The following is a 26195-nucleotide window of genomic DNA, read 5'->3' as shown; positions in this document are numbered from 1 at the left end:
TAACATAAAGATTTTTACCCCTCATGTATACGAAGGATGTAAGTGATAAAGTTGATTCAATTCAACTTACCGAGAGAATGGCAACAAATGTACAAGTGGAATTTATGAAAACATAGAGGCCCTCAGCGTTAAATAATGACCCTTCAAGTTGAAAATCAGGTCACTACATCACACCCATCACCATCACAATCAGCTGCCCACAGGGCAACGAGAGACAGCAAACTGCCAACATCAGGCAGCAGTGGGCGAGTGGCTGAGGGTTCTTCTGACATTTTCTGGAAGAGCTACCAAAGGTCTGGACTAGCCTTCGAGCAATGTTGCTGGTAGCACTGGGGACTGCTAAAGCGAGAGGGGTTGCAAATTGGAGTGGCTCTGAGGAGAGCATGCAAAGGAGGCAAAGGAATGGGCTAACCTGTATAACATCGTGGACCAATACCATTAAGAAGGGGTCTGCAGACCCCAGGTTGGGAACCTCTGGCAGAAGAATGGGAATGGGGAATTCTGGAGGAGACAGCTTGGAGAAGAGTTCAAACAGTACGTACAGGCAGGGAGGAGGAAGTGAAAGGGAGGATCATGTGGGGCTCTTTGAGCGAGGGGCACAAGATAAACGGCGTGGACATGCAGAGTCATGTGTAATTAAAAAAAATAGTTGGAGGAACTCGGCAGGTCGCACTGCATTTATGAAGGAGGGATGGCTGACGTTTCAAGTTGGAACTGCAATGTTCCCCAACCTATCAACCGTTCCTGTGCCTCCACGGATTATATCTAGTTCCTCCTGCAGGTTGTTTCATTTTGCATTTGCAGCCTCTTGTGTCCTCATGCATGTGGTGGGGCGGGTGGCGGTGTTGTGGGGGGAGGCATGAAAGAGCATCTGCACTTCCATAGAATGTGAGCATGTTGATGCATGTGTGTCTGTGTGTCTGCAGCACAGCCCTGTCTATAATCATCTTGGACCTCCTTACTACTTTGTAAGTGGATGCTGGTGTGTATGGGGTACACCACATCAAAGGAAATCACACACAGGCATCTTGCATTCCTTACAGTTCTAGCGCAAGTTGGTGACGGTATTCTATGCGATTGGGAAATGTGGTAAATTTAACTGCGTTAGCACAACTGAAGTATTATGTGCCAATTTATCACTGCCACATGTACAGTGAAAATCTTTGTTCTGCATGCCTTTCTTACAGTCATTTCATTACAACAGTGCATTGAGGTAGCACAAGGGAAATCAGTAACAATGCAGAATAAAAGGTTGTAGAGAAACTGCAGTGCTGGCAGGGAGAGGAAAAATAGTTTCAAAACAATGGTATGCATGCCAACACGCTCACAAAGGTAATGTTCGTCAGCAGTGCAAATAAAGCACTTGTTAATATCTCCTGCATTATCAGATGGAATTTAAATCACTTGAGATGTTGTAATGTATACGAACTGCCTACGGTCTTCCACCAAAGTCATTTGTAAACTTCATTGCTCTGTGCCTGTTTCAATTTCATAGTTACTGGCACAGTTCAATGGGTTACACTTTTGCTTTGTGTTGGAAGGTTGTGGGTTCAAGTTCTGCTTCAGAAACTTCATGCAAAGATCTAGCATGACTCACTGGGGCAGCAGTGAGGGGCATTGTCCTGCCAGAGACATTGTCTTTCACATCAACACTCCTTCCGATCTCTTTGGTGAGTTTAAAACATGTGGAACAACTCTGAAAATGATAGGACAGTTATCCCATATCCAAGTCAATATTTAGTCCACAATACAAAATACAAGTGTAATGTTCTGGTTAAGATATCTACGGCTATGCTGTGAGGGACTTTATATTAGCAGTTTTCTGTAAAAGCAGTGTGCTTTGGCTAAGATAAGGACCCATTTATCCAACTTAGGAATGTGAATCAGCCAATCAGGATTGTGGGATGTGAGAGAAGGTTCCAGAGAGCTGTGGGGAAGAGTTTTCTGAAGGACAGTAGACTGGTTGGGGTCTTTTGGTGGGAGCTGCAGAGCGGGGCACAGGCACAAGGGAAGATGTCGCAGGATGCTGTTGGAAGGAGAGTCCCCGTTACAATAAGTGCTTTGTGCTAACGAACGGCCAGTACTCCTGAGAGAGACAGCCAGTTTATTCAAGATGGTCTTTGAGGGGAGTTCAGAACGTGGTGAGTGCTTTCACGCAGATTGTGGGTCCAGCACCTGACTAAGAGTTACACCCCCAAATACTCCAGTATGAGCTCCAATGTTTATGTGCACATTGGACTGGTTTAACTGTAACAGGCCCTTTTATTTTTCTTTTTCTGTAACTGTTTGTTAAAATTGAAAATTTGGTAAATATACTTGATAATTGTATGCTGGTGTACAATCTGTCATTTCTGGACTACCGATAACTGGGTATGGACAGTATTTACACAGCATTTGCTACAACCTCTGTTCTTTAATTGGAACATCCTAACCTTCTTGTTTGGTTGAACCCCAAACCATACTGACCCTAGACGTATATTGTTTATGAAAGGTGGCCTTCTCACCGCTGAGTCACGTGGCTGAGTAAGCGAATGGAACAAGCCTGTGTATGAGCCCTGGCGAGAGGGTTATACAAATTTACCTGGTCATTATAACACTGTTATTTGACAGAGCTTGCTGTGCATTAACTGACTGCTGTTGCAACAGTGGTTCTTGGGTGGAAAAAATATTCTGCAATACTGAAAGGTACCTGATAAATATTGAAATCACTTCAGGCGGAGTAATATACATGAACTGCCTACAGTCTTCCATGACAGTCATTCATAAACTTGATTATTGTGCTTGTTTCAATTTCATGGTTACTGACATAGTTCACTCTTTCTTATTCTTTTCACATTTATACCAGCATAGGATTGTCTTTGTGAAAAGAATATATCATCTGAGAAAAAATTCCCAGCGTGTCTGGAAGGAAAAATGGTAACCAATGCTCAAAGACTTTTATTAGGCAAATTGTGGTTGATGCTACGCTGAACAAGAAAACACAACTTAACAAATTTGAGATTGCTAACAAATAACCACAGCCAATATAGGTGCTGGAGGAAATGAATGATACTTGAACACTGATGTCCACAGCAAACGTGAAACCATACCCAATTGTTACATTTCCTTGTTCACTTTCAGAGCAGAGCATGCAGATTCTCAAAACCTCACGATTTGTGCAATTACCTGCCTTAACTTGGGCAGTGTAGGGTGTCCAGGTGTGGAATCAGGGGAGAAGCATTATAGTTGCACATTTGGAATATTCTTTTAAAACAATAATTGTTGCTGGTTGGGGATCAATGATTAATTTTACATAATATTGACAGGGGAAGATCTCTTCTTTGGCTTCCAGCCGGGTACAGCTGTCGATTGCAACTGACATTTCGATGACAAACTCTGCCATCTTCATAAGGGATGATGCCTGGGCATGTCTTGGTCGGTGGCATGAGTACCCTCAATCCCACCCCCATAGTCTGTCCCTCCTGATTGGTTAGTCCTCATCCAATCAGGTTTCCACTCTCCCATGTTGCTTACAATCAAATTCCAGACCTTCGTCTTTGTTAACATTCTTTTTCTCTAGTTTTATTTCAATGGCTTCCCTGACCAGGTGGTCCTAAAAACCATTGGTGCGGCACAGTAGTTCTGTGCCATTGAAGCCAATCCTACGGCCATTGTGAATGCCGTGTTCTGCTACCATTGATTTCTCTGGGTAACCCAAACGGGTACACCTCCTGTGCTCCTTGATGCAGGTTTCCACTGTGTCTGGTCAATATCTGCAGCTCCACATTCACAGGGAATCCTGTAAACGCCAGCCAACCTGAGTCCCAGGTCATCTGTGACCTACACAAGCGGTGTCTTGACCTTCCTTATCGGTTTGTGGATGGTATTAATCAAGTATTTCTTCAGGATCCCATACGGAACAAATGGCAGAAACCTGCATCAAGAAGCACAGGTGGTTGTATCCGTTTGGGTTACCCAGAGAAATAGACAGCAGCAGTATGCTGCATTCGCAATGGCCACAGGATTGACTTCAATGATACAAAAGCTTTTGGGGACTGCCTGGTAACGGAAACCATTGAAATAAAACTAGAGGGAAAAATATTTAACAAAGACAAATGTTTCGCTCCAAGTAAGAACTGTAAACAAGAAAAAAGGTGGGAGAGTGAAACCTAACTGGATGAGGACGAACCAATTAGAAAAGACGGACTATGGGGGTATAAATACCACCGGACTAGATGAGCCTAGGCATCATCCCTGAAGAAGATAGCAGAGTTATAACATAATCGGTACCTGTACCTGGCTGGAAGCCTGAGTAGAGTTTATTGGTCACACATGCCAGGAAAGCACGAGATCCTTTTTCAATATTGATGGGCTTCAGCTAGCCAAAGAATGTGGGCGAAGTATAGAACAGGAGGTTATTTGGCCCTTTGTCCATGCTAGTTCTGCACAAGAGTGATTGAACTAGTCACACTACTGCCTTCTCCTTCTAGTCCCATATAACTTCTCATCCAGTCCAAGCTGAATGCCACAACTGAATCTGCTGCAACTACACATTCCATCAGTGAATTCCGATCCTAATCAAGATGAGCGTAACAAAGCTTTTCCTCTGAAGTTTAAAGTACATCTATTTTCAAAGTATCTATACATTATACAACCTTGAGATTCGTCGCCTTACAGGCAGTCACGAGACAAGAAACCCAAGGGAACCCATCAAAAAATATGACTGATGCAGACAGCAAAAACAAAACACACCGTGCAAACAATTAAAGGAGAAAAGTAGTACTTAGAACAAAAGTGAATCCTCAGACACGAAGCCCGGAGCAGCCAGATCAGGCCCATAGCCTCAGCCTCGGTTCAGCATAGTGAAGTAAAACACAGAATAGTACAGCACGAGAACAGGCCCTTTGGCCCATAATGCTATGCCAAATTAATTAAACAAGTAATTAAGTGTGTAACTAAACTAATCCCTTCTGCCTGCTCAACGTCCATGTGTGTGGGTCGGGGCAGGGAGGGCTGTAGAGTGTAGAAGCAGGGAAAGAATTGTCAATGTTTTGGGTTGAAAGGAAAATAGTTAAGGCAGGTACAATGACATTTAAAAGACATTTGGTTAATTATATGGATAGGAAAGGCTTCGATTAGGGATTCCCAACCTTTTTTATGTCATGGACCCCTACCATTAACTGAGGAGACCGTGGGCCGCAAGTTGGGAACTCCTGGTTTAGAGGGATACAAACTAAACGTGGGCAAAAGGGATTAGCTTTCAGGTACACACCTTTGCCAGCATGGACAAGTTGGGCCAAAGGTCGGGTTTCCATGCTGTATGAGTCTTTGACCCTAAAGAATTTCAAGACGTCATAATTTGAACAAAAATACTTCAAGGTAAGAAAAAAACTGAGACAGAAGTACATGGGTCAATGTGTAGGAACTGGCAGATTGGGAGTGAGATGAAGAATTAAAGCAACAAACAACATGAAGCTCATGATGGCCTTTGATATCAGAATGGAAATGCTCTGTAAAGCAGTCAGCCAATCTGCTTTTTGTTTCTTCAATGCAGAGAAGGCCAAATTGTGAGCAGCGAATGTAATGTGGTAAATTGGAGTCAGAACAAAATAAAACCACTGCTTCAACTGGAAGAAATGTTTGAGTGGGAATGGGAGCGGTAAAAGGGCAGTTGCTAAACTGATGTCACATGAGCTGGTGGGGAGACTATAGAACACTGATCCGAATCGGTGTCACAAAGACGACAGGATTGACTTTCCAGATGGATAAATTAAGGCAAGCCGAGGAATTTTTCTCATCCGTAACCATCTTGCAATTGGTTTCAAAAATACACAGATGCTGGCCAGTATGTCAGCTTTAATTTTCCTCATCATGGTAGAGGGACAAGAAAATCTGCAGACACTGTAAATCCAAGCAACACACATAAAATACTGGAGGAACTCAGCAGGCCAGGCAGATTTTTTGAGGGGCCTGTTGCCTGGGCTGCTGAGTTCCTCCAGCATCTTGTGTGTGCTGCATGGAAAAGGGATGTTTACTTTCTTTCTGGTCCAAAGCTTGGTTACGCTTTTTAATTAAATTATACATTTCTAATTTGAGATGGCAAAAAATTTCAGAACCAAACCCCTAAAAAGACACAAACTCAGTGAACTTCATTCCTTTATATAGGTTGCGAAAACTTCTATTTTTAGATAAGGGTAAAACAAAGTGGAAAAAAACAAGTAGCATTTCATGATTGCTATATTAAAAAAGTAACTGAAGACCACTAAAACAAAAATAGAAGCTACTACAGGATAATGTTAAATGAAACAAGTTTTAAAGAAGGGTTGACTGTGTTGGTTCAGCTCAAATCGGCAAAAGAAATAAAACTAAATCACAAATCAGAGGGCCAGACAGAAGTCAGCACAGGTACATTTACTGAATCAGCTGAGGGACAATCCAGCAATTTATAGATTTTTAAGCACACTTTAACTTTGTCCCCTTTCACTTGCTTGTCAACCTAACCCCATTTTTCTGGCAATTTTCTCCTTTCCTTTTACAAGGGTTCAGTATCCTGTAGGGAAAAGGATTGAGATGGGTTTGGTATCTCCCCCCCCCCCCCACCTCTTTGTCTTCCGGCTCCGATCATCGACTGTATATAAGAGTGCGTACAAATCCTCCCCACCATTAAGGTTGGTTTTCTATGGGCTAAGCGACCGTGAGAGGTGTGAGAGCTGAGCATTGTCCTTCCTGTTCTCTCCATGGTTGCTAAATGGTCCCCGGTCAAAGCTCAGGCATCTTGGACAAATATAAGAACATAAAAGAGAGCAGTGCTGGAACAAGCCCTTCGACACACCACGCCTGCACCGACCATGATGACAAACTAACTCATCCTACCAGCCTGAACAAGATCAGTATCCTTCTGTTCCTTCTTTGCCTGTGACTGTCTAAACGTCTTTTAAATGTTGCTATCATATCTGCCTCCAACTCCTCTGTTAACGCATCGCAGACACCTACCACTCTTTGTATACAAATACAAAGTACACTGCAGATGCTGTGGTCAGATCAACACGTACAAACAAGCTGAATGAACTCAGCAGGTCGGGCAGCATCCGTTGAAAGGAGCAGTCAACGTTTTGGGACTGACGAAGGGTCTCGGCCCGAAACGTTGACTGCTCTTTTCAACCTTTGTGTACAAATACCTGAATTGCAAATCTCCTTTGAACCTTCCCCCATTCACTTTAAACTCTTGCCCTCTAGTATTTGATATTTCCGTCCTGGAAAAAAAAAGACTCTATCTACCCTATCTGTGCTTTTCATTTTTTTAAAAACATAATTTCATAAATTCGCCCATTTGCCACTGAAACTCCAAAAAAAACTAAGATTATCCAACCTCGCCTTCTAGTGAATAGTCTTCAATCCAGAATAATTACTAATATTTCATGATGCCCGAATGGAATTAACATTCTCAATATCAGTTCTCCACATGTTATTAACGGAGTCAGCAGAATCCAGACGTGGAAAAAAAAAGTCCATTAACCTTCATTGTGCGCTGATCATGTTAATCAAGGCCTCACAGGCTCTGGTCATACTTTAAGGCACCAGCTTGCAAATATCTGAGATAACACTATTATACAAAGATATTAACTCCTTGACTAAGAGGAATTAAATACTAACGACAGGATTTATTTACCTCATCATAGACTTAATTGCTTCATCCAGTTTAAGTTTTAAATACTGTGGAATTGTAAGATGCACAATACTTTTTGTATGCTGAACGCCTATCCTCAGGTAAACTGCTCCCCCTTTATGCCTTTTCCCTCTCTTCCTGATCTATCCAATTTCTCCTACATACACCGCAGACCCCATCACACTCTTTCTTCCCCTTCCTCCACCCAGTTCATCTGCCCAGCAGCCACTCACTCCCACTGGATCCTCTCCTCCTCTTGTACCCTTCTGCCCAGCCCCCTCCCTAAGCTGATTCCATACTCTACCTTTCTTCCTGAAGAGATTCCATCATATGTAGCTCTTTTGTTGCCTCCACCTATCACCTCCCGGCCTCTGTCTTTAATTCCACTTGTCCTGCCACCTACTCTTTGCCTATCAACCCGCCTCATCTGGATTTACCTTTAATTTTCCTGCCACCTATCCTCTGCCTATCAACCTTTCTTTACCTGGAATTACCTATTGTTCGCTATCTCTTGCTCCACATCTTCCTTCACCTCTTTACATGAGCTACCTTCCCTCTGCTTTTCAGTCTCGACCTGAAATGTCAATTGTCCATTTCCCTCTCTGGGAAAATTGTTCCCTGCCACAGGGAATTTCAAACCAAGGACAGGATTTGTTTAACTATTTTACAGGCAGTCCCCGGGTTACGAATGAGTTCCATTCCCGAGTCCGCCTTTAAGTCAGATTTGTATGTAAGTCGGAACAAGTACATCCGGCATTATTCAGCGTCAATTAGTCAAATGTTTGTCTTACTATACAGTATATATTTTACCTTTCTATGCATATAAACCACTTAAGAAACGTGTGTATTCCAATAATTAAACTACTGCGTTGCTTAGTAATAATTGTAGCTTTCATCGGGGCAGGGCCTTTCACATGCTCCATTATTCTCACTTTATCCTTTAAAATTGTTCTGATTGTTGACCGACTGTAGCCTAACGCTTTTCCAATGACCGATGACATTTCACCTCTTTCCAAACGCTTTATTATTTCCATCTTATTTTCAATCACGATCACTTCCCGTCAATGGAACAGAAACACTGCGAGTGGTGGGTCCCGAGCTCTGCTGGGTCCTAAGGATCACCGCACTGAATTCCCCGGGTCCTAAAGTCCACTGCACTGAGACAGGTTAAATGGGACAAGTGGGGGGTGTGCTGAGTTTAGGTATTTTATCCTCCACAATATTCTGCATGGGAATTTAAACTGGCGGTGGCAGTGTTTTTTTATACGAGGTCGAGTTGCGAGCTCAACATCAACCCGGCACGGATGGTACGGGAGTCACTGGATTGACATCAACCTGGCATGGGACTGGTCTGTCACTGGATCGAACTCGGGAACTTCCGTTCTCGAGCCCGGTGCTGATCTCACTGTGCCACCAGCAGCCGACCAGAATGGTGGGGTGGGGGGGGGGGGGGGTCAGGAGGTCAGGATGAATCTTTGCTAAGAAAAATTTAAGCCAAATACAAAGTTACACACTCAACATGGTGTCAACGGCAACCACTTAAAATGGCGGATGACGTTCTCCTTCCTCAGTTCGTAAGTACGAGCTGTCCGTAAGTCGGACATTCGTAACTCAGGGACTAACTGTATTATCTTCCTGCTTCAATCCGTCTGAAGTATTTTGGAGCTGCTATTACGAGCTATATTTTCTGAGCGCTGAACACCTACCTTACTGAGGTAGTCGTGAATGTTCATTGTGGTCAGTTTGCTCAGGTGTCCATTGAGGCCCAGTGCCATCAGCAAGCCAGCGTACTCGTTTGTCAGCTCCGTGTTCTTCTGCCGGTTGTACACGATCCAAGCAGAGTCTATCTGGGAAGCCGGGGCAATCTTCAGTCCAGCAGCAACCCCATTATGAAAGCTGGCCCAACTGGCCATGTTGGGGGGCACGTCGATGTTGCCACTGTTCAGGTCAACAGTCGTGTTTCGAGGAGGAGCTCGGCCTAATAAATTGGAAACAATGATGCATATTGTCAATTAAACCAACGAACAGCAAGGCAACTCGATTTAACATTCCTGTATTCACATAGCGCAGATCAGCCACAACTTCCAAATTTTTGACACCCTGATATAATACTGTAATGGAAAACTCTCCAACACTGAAGAAACTTGGCAGCATCCATGACAGAGCAGCGCACTTGATTAGCATCCTGTCCATCACAAACAGTCAATTCCTGCACCACTGGTGCACAGTAACCACAATGTGTATCATGCACAAAATTCGTAAAAATTAATTATCTGTCTGTTCCAACATCACCTGCAACCCCTACCATTGAAGATAAGGGCAGAAGATGCACAGGAACACCACTGCCAGCAGTTTCTCTTCCGAACTGTGCGCCATCCTGACTTTGAAGTATACTCAGTACCCAATTTTATTAGGTACACTTACTCATTAATGCAAATATCTAATCAGCCAATCACGTGGCAGCAACTCAATGTATAAAAGCATCCAGACATGGTCATGAGATTCAGTTGTTATATTCATCGGAAGAGGAGTAAAAGTGATCTGAGTAGCTTTGGTCGCGGAATGACTGTTGGTGCCAGATGCAATGGTTTGAGTATTCCAAAAACTGCTGATCTCCTGGGATTTTCATGCACAACAGTCTTGAGGTTACAGAGACTGGTGTGATGAACAATAGCATCCAGAAAACTGCAGTTCTGTGGACAAAAGTTCCTCGTGTACGAGAGAGGTCAGAGGAGAATAAATTCCACAGATTACCCACTGTCTAGCTAAATAAATTCCACCTTATCTCTGTTGTAAATGGACGTCCCTCTGTTCTGAGGCTGTGTTTCTGGTCCTAGACTCCCCCAATGTAGGAAACATTCTCTCCACATCCACTCAATCTTGGCTTTTCAATATTCGTTAAGTTTCAATGAGACCCCTCTCATTCTTCCAAACTTCAGTGAGTGCAGGCCCAAAGCCATCAGATGCCCCTCACACATTAACCCTTTCACTCATGGAATCATTCTTGTTAACCTCCTCTGGACCATCCTGAATGTCAGCACAGTAGATGAGGGGCCCAAAACTTCCTTTATATTTCATCTGCTTTCTTCTTACGGCTTTTTTAGTTGCCTTGTGTTGGTTTTTAAAAAAATTCCCAACCCTCTAAGTTCCCACTAATTTTTGCTTTATTATATGCCCCCTCTTTTGTTTTCATGACATCTTTGACTTCCCTTGTCAGCCATTATGGTGTCATTCTTCCTTGAGAATACTTCTTCATATTTGGGACGCATCTAACCCTGCGCCTTCGGAACAGCTCCCAGAAACTCCAGCCACTGCTGTTCTGCCACCACTGCTGCTGGCGTCCCCTTCCAGTCAATCTTGGCCAGCTCCTCTCACATGCCTCTGTAATTCTCTTTACTCCACTTAATACTGATACATCTGACTTTAGCTTCTCACTCTCCAACTGCATGGTGAATTCTATCATATTATGATCAATGTCTCCTCAGGGTTCCTTTACCTTAAGCTCCCTAATCAAATCTGGTTCATTACACAATGCCCAGTCCAGAATAGCTGATCTCCAAGTGGCCTCAACCATAAGCTGCTCTGAAAAAAAATCTCTTAAAACATTCTACAATTTCCATCTCCCGGGATCCAGCATCAGCCTGATTTTCCCAATCTATCTAAATAATGAAATCCCCCTTGATTATCGTAACATTGCCCTTTTTGCATGCCTTTTCTATCTCCCGTTTGTAATTTGTAGCCCACATCTGGCTACTGTTCAGAGGCCTGTATGTAACTCCCATCAGGGTCTTTTTACCCTTGCAATTTCTTAACTCTACCTACAAGGACTCTACATCTTCCAATATTATGGCACTGCTTCCTAAAGATTTGGTTTCATTTTTTACCAACAGAGCCACCCCATGCCCTCTGCCTACCTGCCCATATTTTCGATACAATATACATCCTTAGATGATAAGCTCCGAACTATGATCTTTCAGCCATGACTCAGTGATGCCCATAACATCATACCTGATAAATATCATCTGCCTTATTCTGTATACTGTGTGCATTCAAATATAATACTTTCAGTCCTGCGTTCATCACCCATTTAAAACAGAGATGCAGAGAAATTTCTTTAGCCAGAGGGTGGTGAATTTGATACCACAGGCAGCGATGGCGACCAGGTCGTTGGATGTATTTAAGGCAGAGCTTGATAGGTTCTTGATTGGACATGGCATCAAAGGTTACGGAGAGTGGGGCTGAGGATGGGAGAGAAGGATCAGCCATGATTGAATGGCGGAGCAGACTTGATGGGCCAAATGGCCTAATTCCTCTCCTATATCTTATGGGCTTATCCCTGACTCTGGCAACTGGGAGGCAACATACCATCCAGGTGTTTCTTTCACATCCACAGAAACCCGTCTGCTCTTCTAACTGTGGAAGACCTTATCACTCCTGCACTCCTCTTCTCCTCCCTTCCCTTCAGACTCAGACTCAGTGTCTAAAGTGGTATACTTATTACTGAAGGGAATGGCTACAAGGATACTCAGCCCTGTCTGCCTATTCCCTTTCCCTCTCCTGACAGTCACACAGGTACCTGCCTCCACCAACTAGCTCATATCTATCATCTCCTCATTCTCCCACACAATTCGAAGGTCATACAGCTGCAGTTCCAGTTCCTTAACATGGTCTCGAAGGAGCTGCAGCTCGATGCACTTCTTGCAGATGTAGTTATCAAGGAGACTGGAGGTCTCCCAGAGTCCCCACATCTCACACGAAGAACATGCCAATAATCCTGGATCCATTCTCACTGCATAGCCATGTAGTAACAGACAAAGAAGGAGAGGAAAGAAATTAGAAACCTACTTACAGCCTCTGCCTGTTCTCATGCAAGCCTGCTGAGCCAAAGCCTGACCACTTTAACACTGTCCACTCCAACAATGGCCACTCTGCTTGCACATTGCTTCTTTTTTTGCTGGTCTTTGCCAGGTGCCTAATAGATTGTGAGGATTACAGGCTGCTGAAAAGTCCCAAAAAGTCCTGGACCCTTTTTTAAACCTCGTACTGCCTTAGCCAAAAGATCAACCACTCGCGATGATTGTAGTCCGCTGAAAAGGGCAGAATTGGGCAGAGTACAGGCCAGCTACGTATGCCTGCAACCTGCCTAATGGCTCTGAGGAGGTTGGACTGTGATCAAATAAACCCAGAGTCCATGAGACTGTGATCTGTCCAGTACACTGTCAACTACTGGAATTATATCAGCCAAGTTGTTCTCATTTGACCTAGTACACTCTGTCCTACTATTCCTTCCTTCTTAAAACTATCTTGTTTAACCTCTCTTTTCCAGTTCTGACCTAAAATATTAACATTTTTCCCCCCCACAGAGACGCCGGCTGACTTGCTGAGTGTTTCCATCTTTTTCTGTCTTTATCTTAGATAATTGTAGCAGTTCAGAAAACTCACCAGTACAAAGTGTGCAAAGATTCTTAATTATACTTCAATTATATTTAACGTAAGTATATACAGTGACAGAATGTGCTTTATATTATCTAAGTACAACATGAACAGCTAGAATCAACATGGAACATATTAAATATCTGAAGTACACCACTAGTATAATTATATCAGCTCTTTGCTCTACAAATTTTGGAAGCCAGGAAGGAATCATACCCAAAATGATGCAATGAAAGAAAAGACTGATAGTTGTAACAAGGCAATATGCAATAACCCTAATCAAATCCCTGGAATCTGCAGCACAAATTGTCTTTAATTTAGCATAAACATCACAAGGCCATCTATCACAAAAGTTGATAATACAGTCGGCCCTCCTTGTCCGCGGGGAATTGGTTCCGGGACCCCCCACGGATACCAAAATTCACGGTTGCTCAAGTCCCGTATCAAACCTGTCTCAATGTGGTGGATCTTAGGACCCGTTGGGACCCCAGACCTTATTTAACCAGTCTCAGTGCGGTGGACATTAGGACCCAGCGTCAAAACTCTGAATACGCAGTGTTTCTGTTCACGAAAATAATCACGATCGCGATTGAAAATAAAGTGGAAATAATAAAGCGATTGGAAAGAGGTGAAACGCCATCGGTCATTGGAAAAGCGTTAGGCTACAGTTGGTCAACGATCAGAACAATTTTAAAGGATAAAGTGAGAAAGGCTCTGCCCCAATGAAAGCTACAATTACTACTAAGCAACGCAGTGGTTTAATTATTGGGTTTTAGTTTTTTGATCCGCACGTCAACCCGGCACGGTGGAGAGTGCACTTGATAGCGATCTGTCACTAGATCGAACTCGGGAAGAAGTTCCCGAGCCCGGCGCTGAAACATACGTTCTGTTTTATACGCATAGAAAGGTAAAATATATACTATACACTAAGACAAACGTTTGACTAACTGACGTTAAATAATACCGGATATACCTGTTCCGACTTACTGAGTAAGAGAACTTCTGATTTTTTTTTTATCCCGATCCACGATAACCCACGCACATCCTCCTGTATACTTTAAATCATCTCTAGATTACTTATAATACCTAATACAATGTAAATGCTATGTAAAATAGTTGTTATACTGTTTAGGGAATAATGACAAGAAAAAAAGTCTGTACATTCTCGAACAACAAGTGCTGGAAGAGCACTTCCAGGTTTTCGCGATTCGTGGATGGTTGAATTCGTGCATGCTTAATTCACGGATAAGGAGGGCCGACTGTATGAGAATTGGAAAAATTCTAAATAGTGCAAAAAAACTTGATATTTGAGCAAGAGGTCGAAGAAAGTGACAAAATCAGGCAAAGTTTTACTGCAATAGATTTTAAACTTTGTACTCTGACAACACTCGGTCATTGTGTAAACTGTGACCAATCTTTCAGGATGGTCAGACTCAGTACAACAGATATAATACACCAAACTCTGCAGTAACTGTTCTTCACATAATGGCATAGATGCTGAGAGCAGAAACTATTCATTTAGGACGTCTAACTTGGTTATAGCACTCTTTGTGTTTCTTGCCTTAATCTGGATTGGCCGCAATCCCAGATTGTTGAAAACCACGGTCACCCATTCGGTTGGAGTCCTTGTTAAACTGAGCCAACAGCTGCTGACTGTGGTCTAATGATTCTCTTGACAAGTGATTGTGAAAATGGTGGCTTCATGACTCACTGCTGCAGCTTGACCATGTGATCCAGGGTGACAATCAGAGCAATGCTGGTGCTCAAGGGAATCCAGCAGCTTTTAGGTGAGGCATTTCATTGTTATTCTATCTCTCTTCTCAGATGGCATAAAGCCATGAGATACAGGAAGAGAATGAGGCCATTTGGCACACTGTGTCTCCTCTGCCATTTAAACATAACTATTTTTCAACCATCTTCTTCTGACTTTTCACTGTCAACCTTAACCCCTTAATCAATGAAGAGCCTATCAATCTCTGCCTTCAACACCCCAGTAAACTGACCTCCTCAGCACTCTGCAGCAACACATTCCACAAATTCAACACCCTCTGATTGAAAACATTCCTCCTCATCTCATTTCCTAAGAGATATCTCGTATTCTGAGTCTGTCTCCTTGAACTTTAGACTCTCCTATGTCTCATAAAAGATGCCTGATTTTCTAGCTAATATTTATCCCCCATTCAGTACAATTCATCATAACTTTGGTCACATACCTAAATGACATTGGTGCTCCAGTTTCAACAGCACTTAAAAAACAAGAAAACAGAGGCATGATTGGGCCACAGAATCGCTCAAACTTGCCCTCCCATTCAAAATGATCATGGTCTTAGGCCTTATCTCCTCTTCTGTGCCAGATCCCTGCATCCCTCAAATCCATAATCTTTCAAAAATCTATCGACTTCCTCATTAAATTCCCCCAATGATTCAGCCTACACAGGTCAGAGAATTCTAGAGTGTCATTACAATTTGAAAAAGGTGGTGTAAATGACAGTATCCTAACTTCATCCTTTAATTAGAAATTCACCAACGGGATCCCAAAAGAATCTTACATATTTCTGTAGGATTACCTAAACTTCAAACTCTATAGATCCAATTTCTTTAGAACATAAGACCATACGATATAGGAGAAGAATTAGGCCATTTGGCCTATCGAGTCCCACAGTTCATCATGGCTTATCCAATTTTCCTCTCAGCCCCAGTTTCCTGCCTTCTCCCCTTATCCCTTCATGTCCTGATCAATCAAAAATCTATCAATCTCTGCCTTAAATATACATAAAGGTGGCCTTCACAGCTGCCTGTGGCAAAGAATTCCACAGATTCAGTACCCTCTGGCTAAAGAAACTCCTCTTTATCTCTGTTCGAAAAGGACATCCCTCTATTCTGAGGCTGTGTCCTCTGGTCTTAGACTCTCCCACCAAATGAAACATTCTCTCTACATCCACTCTATCAAGGCCTTTCACCATTCAATAGGTTTTAATGAGGTCCCCCTCATTCTTCTGAATGCTTGTATATACAGGCCCAGAGCCATCCAATGCTCTTCAGATTACGAGCCATTCAATCCTGGAATAATTTCCTTGAACCCCCTTTGAACCCTCAGTTTCAGCATATCCATTCTCAGATAGGGGCACAGACCTGCTCACAATACTCTAATTCAGGCCTTACCAGTGCTTTTCATTGCTTCAACATTACATACTTGATTTTAGATTCTAGTCCTTTTCAAATGATTGCTAACATTGCATTTGCCTTCCTCACCACAGACTCAACCTGGAAACTAACCTTTAGGAAATCCTGCACAAGGACTTCCAAGGCCCTTTGCACCTCAGCTTTTTGTATTTCTTATCCATTTAGAAAATTGTCAACCCTTTCACTTCTCCAAGCAAATTGCATGACCATACACTTTCTGACACCGTATTCCATCTGCCATTTCTTTGCCCATTCTCTTAATCTAAGTCCTCCTCTACTTCCTCAAAACTACCTGCCCCTCCACCAACCCTCATATCATCGGCAAACTTTGCAACAAGGCCATCAATTCCATCATCTACATCACTGAAACATCACATAAAAAGAATCAGTCCCAGCACTGACCCTTGTGGAAAACCACTAGTTACTGGAAGCTAGTCAGAAAAGGCTCCCTTTATTCCCACTCTTTGCCTCCTGCCAATCAGCCACTGCACCCTGAAATCACATCCTTAACCATCAACTCCAACACCTTCCTGACCACTGAGGTTCAGATTAACTGGTCTATACAGTACTTTCCTTTCTTCTGCCTCTCTCCATCGTTAAAGAGTGGAGTGACATTTGAAATTTTCAGTCTTCGGGAACCATTCTAGAATCTAGTGATTCTTGAAAGATCATTACCAATTCCTCCACAATTTCTTCAGCCACCTCTTTCAGAACTCTGGTGTGCACCATCTGGTCCAGGTGACTTACCTACTTCCAGTTGCCCAAGAACCTTCTCTCTAGTTATGGTAACTTCACACACTTCATGCACCTTGGCACCTGAAATTTCCACCATCCTGCTACGGGCTTCCTTAATGAAGACTGACGGAAAATGCTTATTCAGTTCATCCTCTATTTTGTGGTTCCCTCATTACTATGTCCTCCGGCATTGTTTTCCAGCGGTCTGATATCCACTCCCGTCTCTCTTTTACACTTTATGGGTCTGAAGAAACTTTCGGTATCCTCTTTAACATTATATGCCAGCTTACTTTCATATTCCATCTTTACCTTCTTAATGGTTTTTTTAGTTGCCTTCTGTCGCTTTTAAAAAAGATTCCCAATCTTCTAACTTCCCACTAATTTTTGCTCTATTTTATGCCCTCTCTTTAGCTTTTATGTAGGCTTTACTACGGTTGAGTTATCCTTCTTATAGAATACTTTTTCCTCTTTAGGATGTATATATTCTGTGCCTTCCTAATTGCTTCCAGAAATTCCAGCCATTGCTGCTCTGCCATCATCCCTGCCAGTGCTCATTTCCAATCGATTCTGGCCAACTCCTCTGTCATGCCTCTGTAATTCGCTTTACTCCACAGTAATACTGATACATCTGACTTCAGCTTCCTCTTCTCCTCAAACTTCAGGGTGAATTTGATCATATTATGATCACTTACTCCTAAGGGTTCCTTTACCTTAAGCTGTCTAATCAATTCTGGTTCATTGCACCACACCCATTCCGGAATTTCTGATCTTGTAGTGGGCTCAACCCCGAGCTGCTCTAAAAAGCCATCTTGTAGGCATTCCAGAAATTCCCCTTCTGGAATCCAGCACCAACCTGATTTTCCCAATCTACCTGCATATTGAAGTCCCCCATGACTACTGTAACATTGCCCACAACAGAATGCTCACCCTCTCATCTCAAAAATTAGTTGAGTGAATCTCGTTTAGACTGGCTCTAATGCCAGTACCACAACAGTGCATTAAAAATAAAAGTGTGTTGTTTTCTATGAAGTCTGGGATGCCCTGAACAAGTGGATGGAACTGCACAAACACAACTTCTCTCTCGTGCTGTTGGACTATGATTGTCATCTTTGCTGGACCATCACTATTACTCACTTCAGTAAGTTGTAATGCTTGGGAAAGGAAGTCACATAAACCACAAAACACATTAAGGTCCAACACACACGAAACTCAGGAGGAACCCGGGCAGCGTCTATGAGGGAAATAAACAGTCGCTGTTTCGTGCGAAGATCTTTCACAAGGTTCTGTTCCCTCTCTTCCAAACTCACGTACTTCTCAGGATTTGCCTGAATTATATAAAAAGTCATGTTCTGGAAGGGATGGTGATGTTTTAAACAGCACTGGTGAAGATAGCCAGAAAGCAAAACCAGAGCCACACTTTAGGGAATACTTTGAGCTGGTGGACTGGCCCATGTTGAAGTATTCGCCAGTGGACCTAAATGAATATCCGACATTCATCACTAACTTCATAAGGACATGTATGGATGAATGTGTACCTATATAAGTATCCTGAGTCCTCCCCTATCAGAAGCCCGAGACGAACCAGCAAGATGGCAATCTGCTGAGGGCTAGATCTGTGGCACTTTGGCCTGGCAACCTGGAGTCGTATGAGAAATCCATGTATGACCTCCAGAACGTCACTGCAAGCACAAAGAGGTGATCTTGGACTATACTTCAATCGCAGATGGGACACTTGACATCTGTGGCAGGGCCTGCAAAATGTAACTTACAGGTAGCACAAGTGGCAACAACTCATCTCTCCCACATGAGCTCAATGCCTTTTAGGCATGCTTTCATCGGGAGAACTACTCATCCAAGTCCCCACATCTCTGGATGAATCTATAATTTCAGTCTCCAAGGCCGACATCTGAGCATCCTTCAAGAGGGTGAATCCTTTAAAGGCGTCTGGTCCTGGCCGGTGCTATAGATCTGTATGGACCACCTGGCTGGAGTATCTATAGACTTAGTCAACCTCTTGCCTCTGTAGTCTGAGGTTTCCACCTGCTTCAACAGGTATCTATTGTACAGGTGAGAAGAGAAGCGATCTGCCTCAATAACTACCATCTGGTAGTTCTTACATCAACTGTATGAAGTGCTCCGAGAGATTGGTTATGGTGCAGGTCAACCTCTGCCTCAGAGATGACCTAAATCTACTCCAATTTGCCTACTGCCACAACAGGTCAAGATGTGATTTCTTCATTCTGCTCGGGACCATCTGGTCAACTCATACGTCAGGCTGCTATTCATAAGACTACAGTTTGGCATCCAGCATAATCATCCCATCAAAACTCATCATCATGCACCAAGACCCAAGACTTTTGGATATTTGACTTCATCATCATTTGACCTCAGCCAGTGAGGGCTGGTAACAACATCTCCTCACGAACAATGAGCACAGATGCGTGCTTCGACACACTCACCATTATGTGGGTAAGCACAGCTCCAATGCCATCTTCAAATTTGCGGATGACACTGCCACTGTTGGATAAATGATAGGTGGTGGTGAGTTGACTTACCCGAGCGAGGTGGGTTACTCAGTTGAGGGTAAATCAAGCTCTTGCTGAATGTCAGCAAGACTACAGAACTGACTGCTAACTTCAGGAGGGGAAAGGTGGTCAAAAATGCACCAGCTTACATTGGGGGATTAAAAGTCGAGAGTCATCAGCTTTAAGTTCTTGGGTGTTAACATATGAGATGACATAAGGAAAGCACACCAAAGTTTTTACCTTCTTAAGAGGTTAAGGAGGCTTGGCTTGGCATTGAATACTCCAACAAACTTCGACAGATGCACTGTTGAAAGTATCATGAGTGGCTGCATCAAGGTCTGGTACAACATTTCGAATGTACTGGAACAGAAGAGAGTAGTGACCTCTGCGCAGTACATCACAAGCACATCCCTCGCCACCCCCGGTCGAACATATAGGAGGTGCTGCCACAAGGCAACATCTGGGCCATTCCGCATCTTTGCAGCCATGATTGGGCAAGTGGTAAGGAAACCATAAGTCCCACATCACCAGCACTGAGAACAGCTACTTCTGTTCAACCATTTTGTTCTTCATCCAACTATTAAAGCACTAATCATAATTACATACACACGAGAGATCCTGCAGGTGTTGGAACTCTTGAGCAACACAGAAAAAGTGCTGGAACTGAGCAAGTCAGGCAGCACTGATGGAGGGAAATAAACAGTTGATGCTTCGGGCCGGAACCCTTCATCAGCATTGTAAAGGAAGGAGGCAGAAACCAGAATAACAAGATGGAGTGAGGAATTTTATCAACACGATAACTACCCTGATCACTTTGCACTAAAATGGACTTCGTATTTTTTTTTTGTTAATGGTGCCTTTTCTTAGAAAAATAGCGTACAATTTATGTTCTGCTTGTGAATGCTGCTCATATGATGGCAAGTGCCTCTGGTTCTGTTCTAACAGAGTATTTCATTGCACACTTGAATACAAGTCCTTGTGCATATGACGATAACAATATCTTTCATTATCACTTCACACCACAAGACTCTACTTCAATGTGAAGAAGCATGATAACCTTATGCATAGGAAGCTCCCACAAGCTGAAAATGGAATTGACCAGATAAATTTGGGGGGGGGGGGGTATTATTAAAAAGAAAAAATAGTCTAAGGATTATTCCCTGCTATTTCTTGAGATATTTTCAGAAGAACTGGTTCTCCTAACAGGATAGAGGTTTTGAATTCCGTAGGACCTTTAAAGATTATGCTTCCCCTCAAAATATTTAATCTCTTTACTCCAGACCTGGTACCAATGCCCAGGTGCTTCACTCTCCCTCCCATCCACAGACATATTTACCACATTCATCAGTCCTGCCAGCTATTTCATGCAATGTTATAGAGGCGTAGAGCACTACAGCACTAAAACATGTCCTTCGGCCCATGGAGTCTGTGTCTAGTCACACTGATCCACACCCAGACCAGAGTTCTCCGTACCCCTCCTATCTACGTACCTATCTAAATTTATCATTCATGCTACAATTGAAACTGCGTCCACCATTTCCACTGGCAGCTTATTTTCCACACTTGAATCAACCTCAGAGTGAAGAAGTTCCCCCTCATGTTCAATAAGACAAAGGAGCAGAAGTCAGCCATTTGGCCCATCGAGTCTGCTTCGCCATTTTATCATGAGCCGATCCATTCTCCCATTAGTCTCACTCCCCTACCTTCTCACCATAACCTTTGATGCCCTGGCTACTCAGATACCTATCAATCTCTGCCCTAAATACACCTAATGACTTGGCCACCACTGCTGCCCATGGCTACAAATTCTACAGATTCACCATCCTCTGGATAAAAAAATTTCTTCGCATCTCTGTTCTGAATGGGTACCCTTCATCCTTAAGTTATGCCCTCTTGTACTAGGCTCCCCTACCATGGGAAACAACTTTGCCACATCCACTCTGTCCATGCCTTTTAACATACGAAATGTTTCTATGAGGTCCCCCCCTCATTCTTCTAAACTCCAAGGAGTACAGTCCAAGAGCGGTCAAATATTCTTCATATGTTAACCCTTTCATTCCCAGAATCATTCTGGTGAATCTTCCCTGAACCCTCTCTAATATCAGCACATCCTTTCTTAAATAAGGAGCGCAAAACTGCACACAGTACACCAAGTGAGCTCTTCAGGTACCCTTTAAGTTCCCTTTAGGTACTCCACAATTCACCATCAACCTATTAACTCTAGTTGTCTCACCCAATGTCAGTGCCAAAACACCTGCTTTTCTATTACTCTATTCATACCCCTCATATCTCTATCCTCTCACTTTCCCGCAAGGAATAAAATCCTGAACTATTCAAACTCTCCCTATAACTCAAGTCCTGTCAAAATCCCAGTAAATCTTCCCTGTACTCGTTCAATCTTATTAATGTAGTTTCTGTAGGTAGGTGACCAGAACTGTACACAATATTCCAAATTTGGTCTCATCAATGCCTGCACAACTTCAACATAACATCCCAACTCTTGTACTCAAACCTTTGATTTATGAAAGGCCATTGTGCCAATTGCTCTCTTTGTGACCTTATCTACCAGTGGCAATACCTTCAAGGAATTATGGATCTCTCAATGGCCTATCATTCACTGTGTCCGTCCACCCAAAGTGCAACATCTCACACTTGTCTGCATTAAATTCCATCTGCTAATTTTCCAAGTGATCAGATTCAGCTGTAGGCTTTGACAGCCTTCTTTGTTGTCCACTACGCCCCCAATGTTGGTGTCATCTGCAAATTTGCTGATCCAGTCAGCACATGGTCATTTATATTAACAATCTGGATGATAAACAATAATGGACCCAGCATCAATGCCTGTGGCACACCACCAGTCACAGGTCTCCAGTCAGAGAGGCAGCCATTTACCACCATGCTCTGGCTTCTTTTGCTAAGCCAATGTCGAATTCGGTTTACTGCTTCACTCAGGATGCCAAGCATCTGATTGTTCTGGACCAGCCTCCTATGCTTGATCTTATCAAAGCCTTGCTGAAGTCCAGGTGCACAACATTCACTGTCTTTCCTTCATCAACCTCCTCGAAAACCTCTATTAGATTAGTTATGCATAACCTACCACACACAAAGCCACGTTGACTATCCCTGATCAGGCCCTGTCTGTGAAATGTAGTCCCTCTAGCATTTTCTGTGTGTTGCTCTGTCTATTCAAATACATCCTGTCCCTTAGAATACCTTCCAATAATTTACACGCTACTGATGCTCGGCTTGCTAGCCTACAATTTCTCAGTTTATTCCTAGAACCCTTATTGAACAATGGAACAGCAATAGCTATCCTCTTGTCCTCTGGCACCTCACCTGTGCTTAGGGACATTTAAATACCTAGGCCAGGGTCCCTGCAATTTCTACACTATATTTCTGAAATACTTTTCTCAAAAAGGGAACTAATTAAGTAATCCAAATTGACTGCAGCTACTTTCATTGCAATTCTGAAGTACAATGCCAGATCCATTTATTAAAAACACTATCACACTTCTTTTGAACTGGCTTATGAGAAAAAGAGCTAATAACAATGGTACTGCAAGCATTTGCTTTGCACACTTCAGAGACCACAGAAGGAAGTTTGCACATTTATCATAAATTAAATTGCAGTTTTCGAAGATTGCTCTAATTGCTAAGCTATGTCCTTCCTGCTCTCTCGTACCATGAAACTTTGGTCACTGGGCCATTGTGGTATTAAATCTTACATGAATCTTCACTGTCCTTCAATAACCCACTTGGCTTTTAGAAGGGCACAAAGCATCACAGCTCTGCGAATTTCAGCGTTCAGCTTTAATCGACAGTCACACATTTATCTCTATTTAAAGTTGGGGTTGATAAGCAGTGATTAGAAGCAGGAAACTGATTTCACCCTCAGCAAACTGCAGTGACTCTTAACCAGATTAGCTGCTGCTGCACAAACTGAGGGTCAGCTTAGTTAACTGCTGTGAAGACGTTCAAAATATCTATCCTGGCATGAAGCTAGTCCTTAATTCCTTTATACTTCATGTTATAGATGCTTTTATAAACTGCTTTGATTAATCTTTTTGTTCCATTGTACCCTATGCAAGTTCTATAAAATTAACTCTTATTTGCCCAATTTCAAGGGTGAATAGGCAACTTTACCATATTTCCCATACAAGACCTGCCTGCTAATTTAAGGGCTTGGCAACGACTTGCATGTTTATTGGGTTGATCGTCTAGCCTAGGGGATAACTCGCAAGTGTTTCATCACCAGTCGAGGTGACATCATCAGTGTGCCTCACGCTGATTGTAGAGGAGCGCTGTTTCTGTGCCGTGCACAAATCATTGTGAGTGGCTCATTGTTCCTTGGTGTTTGCAGAACACTTGGCCCGGATCCCGCAGGCGCATAGGTTCGTAAATTGCATCCAGTTCCATATGCTTGTTAACAGAGTCTTCTGTTGAGAACCAAGCTTCCAAGAATTCTCCTGATTTCTTATTTTGCGCTTCCACCAATACATTTATAGTTCCCAAGTGAACTTGTCCTTGGTCTTCATGTACTGAGATGAGTGACAGAGGATTGTGTCTTCTTATGGCTAGCGGATATCCATGTAGTCTCATAGATAGTTTTCTTCCCACGTGTCCTCAACAGTGTTTGGGGCAATCTCCTCATTGCAGAGAACAAATGGTAAGATACTAAATCCAACGTAGAGACTACCTCAAACACTATGTTAGACAGACAGGAAGAAAAATATCCATGAGGCATATGAACCAACCCAAGCTACTAATCTTCTCTTTCATTTCAATCAACTCACATTTACATAGTGCCCTTAATGAAACAAAACATCACCACCGATTTCACAAAAGCATCATCAAAGAGAAATTGATCCAGAATCTGTAAGATATATTGTGATAGGTGGTGAAAATATTAGTCAGAGCACCAGGTTCTGAGTATCTTACCACAAGAGCAAGATGTAGAAAGATTTAAGATAAGTCTCCCAAACCTTGGGGTCGAGGCAACTGATGATCTGGGCGGCAAGATTGCAGAAATGAAGATCAGGTAGATGCAAGGAGTCGGGCTGAAAGAATGTCAAGATCTCAGAGGATTGTAGATGATTACAGAAATAGGATGGGGTGGATTTCATGAAAGCATTTCAATGTAACATTTAGAATTTTAAACTCAAACCAGTGTTAGACTGGGAACCAACATTGATCATTGAGCCAAAATAAAACCAGAATATGCTGGAAACACTCAGCAGATCAGGCAACATCTGTGGTTAGAGATGCAGAGTCATTGGGTCAAAAACCCTTCATCAAAACTTAAGTATATTGAAAACAGGGAGACATAAGAAACTCCAGATGCTGGAATCTGCAGCAACAAACCAAACTCCTCCAGGAACTCTGTGGATTGGGCAACATCTAGGAAGGCATATGGATTGGGAGGGAAAACTTTGACTGTCTATTTCCCTCCATAGATGCTCTTTTGCCCACTGAGTTCTTCCATCTACTTGTGTATTGTGTAGAGAAAACAAGTCAGTTTTAAGTTACAGATGGGATGGGGTAGGATGATGTGGACAAAAGGAATAGCTTTGATAGGATGAGTTGCCGAGGAAATAAGCTGCTGAGGAAGAACAGGAGATGTTAGGAACACTCAGTTAACACAGCATCTGTGGAAAGAGCCAGAATTAATGTTCCGTGCCAATAAACACAGGAGTGGTCTGTGAGTGGGATCACTGGCCTTCTCACCACTGCATTCTGGTCTTGTGCATGAAATGACCAGAACAAAATCCCCAGTGACCAAAATATAGCCTGACAGAAACATTTCAAGGGATCAGTTTGATGATGCAGATTGTAATCAACTGAACTGAACAATAATATTGCTCCTTAACGTTTAACTGTAATCACTCACTTAAACATAGACCTAATCGTAGTTCATCTGATTAAACATTGTTGGTATTCGGTTGCAAACTTTAAAGAGGAAAGGCTTTCTCTGCAGCCTCCCCACACTACGTCCTGAGATGAGATTGCCCAAACCTTTTCGCAGAAACATCTCCACCCTACAGTGAGGGCTACTTTCAGTATTAGTCCAGTCTAAATCCTGATGAAGTACAGCATTCTAAGTCTGTGAAGTGGCAAATGTGTTTCCAGACCACAATCGGTTACAGTATGCAGGACTAGCTGACTGCTAGAAAGAACTTCAATTTGACAATGAGAGTAACAATTTGAAAAGCATTGCACTTTGAAAGTGTTTACTTGAAAATACATACCAGTGAGATTCAACTTTGGAATAGGAAGTGGCTCCGTTGGTACTGGATGGTAGGAGAAGAGAGTGAACATCCCTCTTCCTGGAGGGAGTGCCATAGTTCGTTGACAGAGCTGTAACAACCTGTAAAAAAAAACAACTAGATTAGACAATCTATGATAGTGGGAAACAAACAGCAGGATTTAACAAGATATTGAATATACAGGGCACGATGACATCATCATAGAACATACTCATAGATTCATTCAGAATTTTCTGCCACACAGGGCATCAGAACAACCAGTTGACATTGGTATTTATGCTCCTCATTAATCATCCTCCTAACATTTGGGGCATCAAATCCTACTTACATCTTTGCTAGAGACACTAGAGACTGCAGATGCTGGAATCTGGAACAAAGAAACCATGTGTTCAACCTGCTGAGTTCCTCCTG

General features: G+C 42.8%; 1 protein-coding gene across 1 annotated transcript in view; it reads right to left on the bottom strand.

The window, feature by feature from the left end:
- The window catches only part of anapc1 (anaphase promoting complex subunit 1), a 235295-nt gene that overhangs the window by 93990 nt on the left and 115110 nt on the right, over nucleotides 1-26195 (bottom strand). Inside the window, exons 27-28 of the mRNA XM_059982885.1 lie at nucleotides 25767-25885; nucleotides 9352-9623 (exon numbers count right to left, since the gene is read on the bottom strand). Of these exons, the coding sequence (XP_059838868.1) occupies nucleotides 9352-9623; nucleotides 25767-25885 (391 nt within the window). The remainder of the gene's footprint in view (nucleotides 1-9351; nucleotides 9624-25766; nucleotides 25886-26195) is intronic.

Source organism: Hypanus sabinus, chromosome 10 (genome assembly GCF_030144855.1).
Source record: "Hypanus sabinus isolate sHypSab1 chromosome 10, sHypSab1.hap1, whole genome shotgun sequence".
NCBI lineage: Eukaryota > Metazoa > Chordata > Chondrichthyes > Myliobatiformes > Dasyatidae > Hypanus > Hypanus sabinus.
The sequence above is the reverse complement of the archived record's forward strand: the minus strand, read 5'-3'. Positions and strand labels throughout refer to the sequence as shown.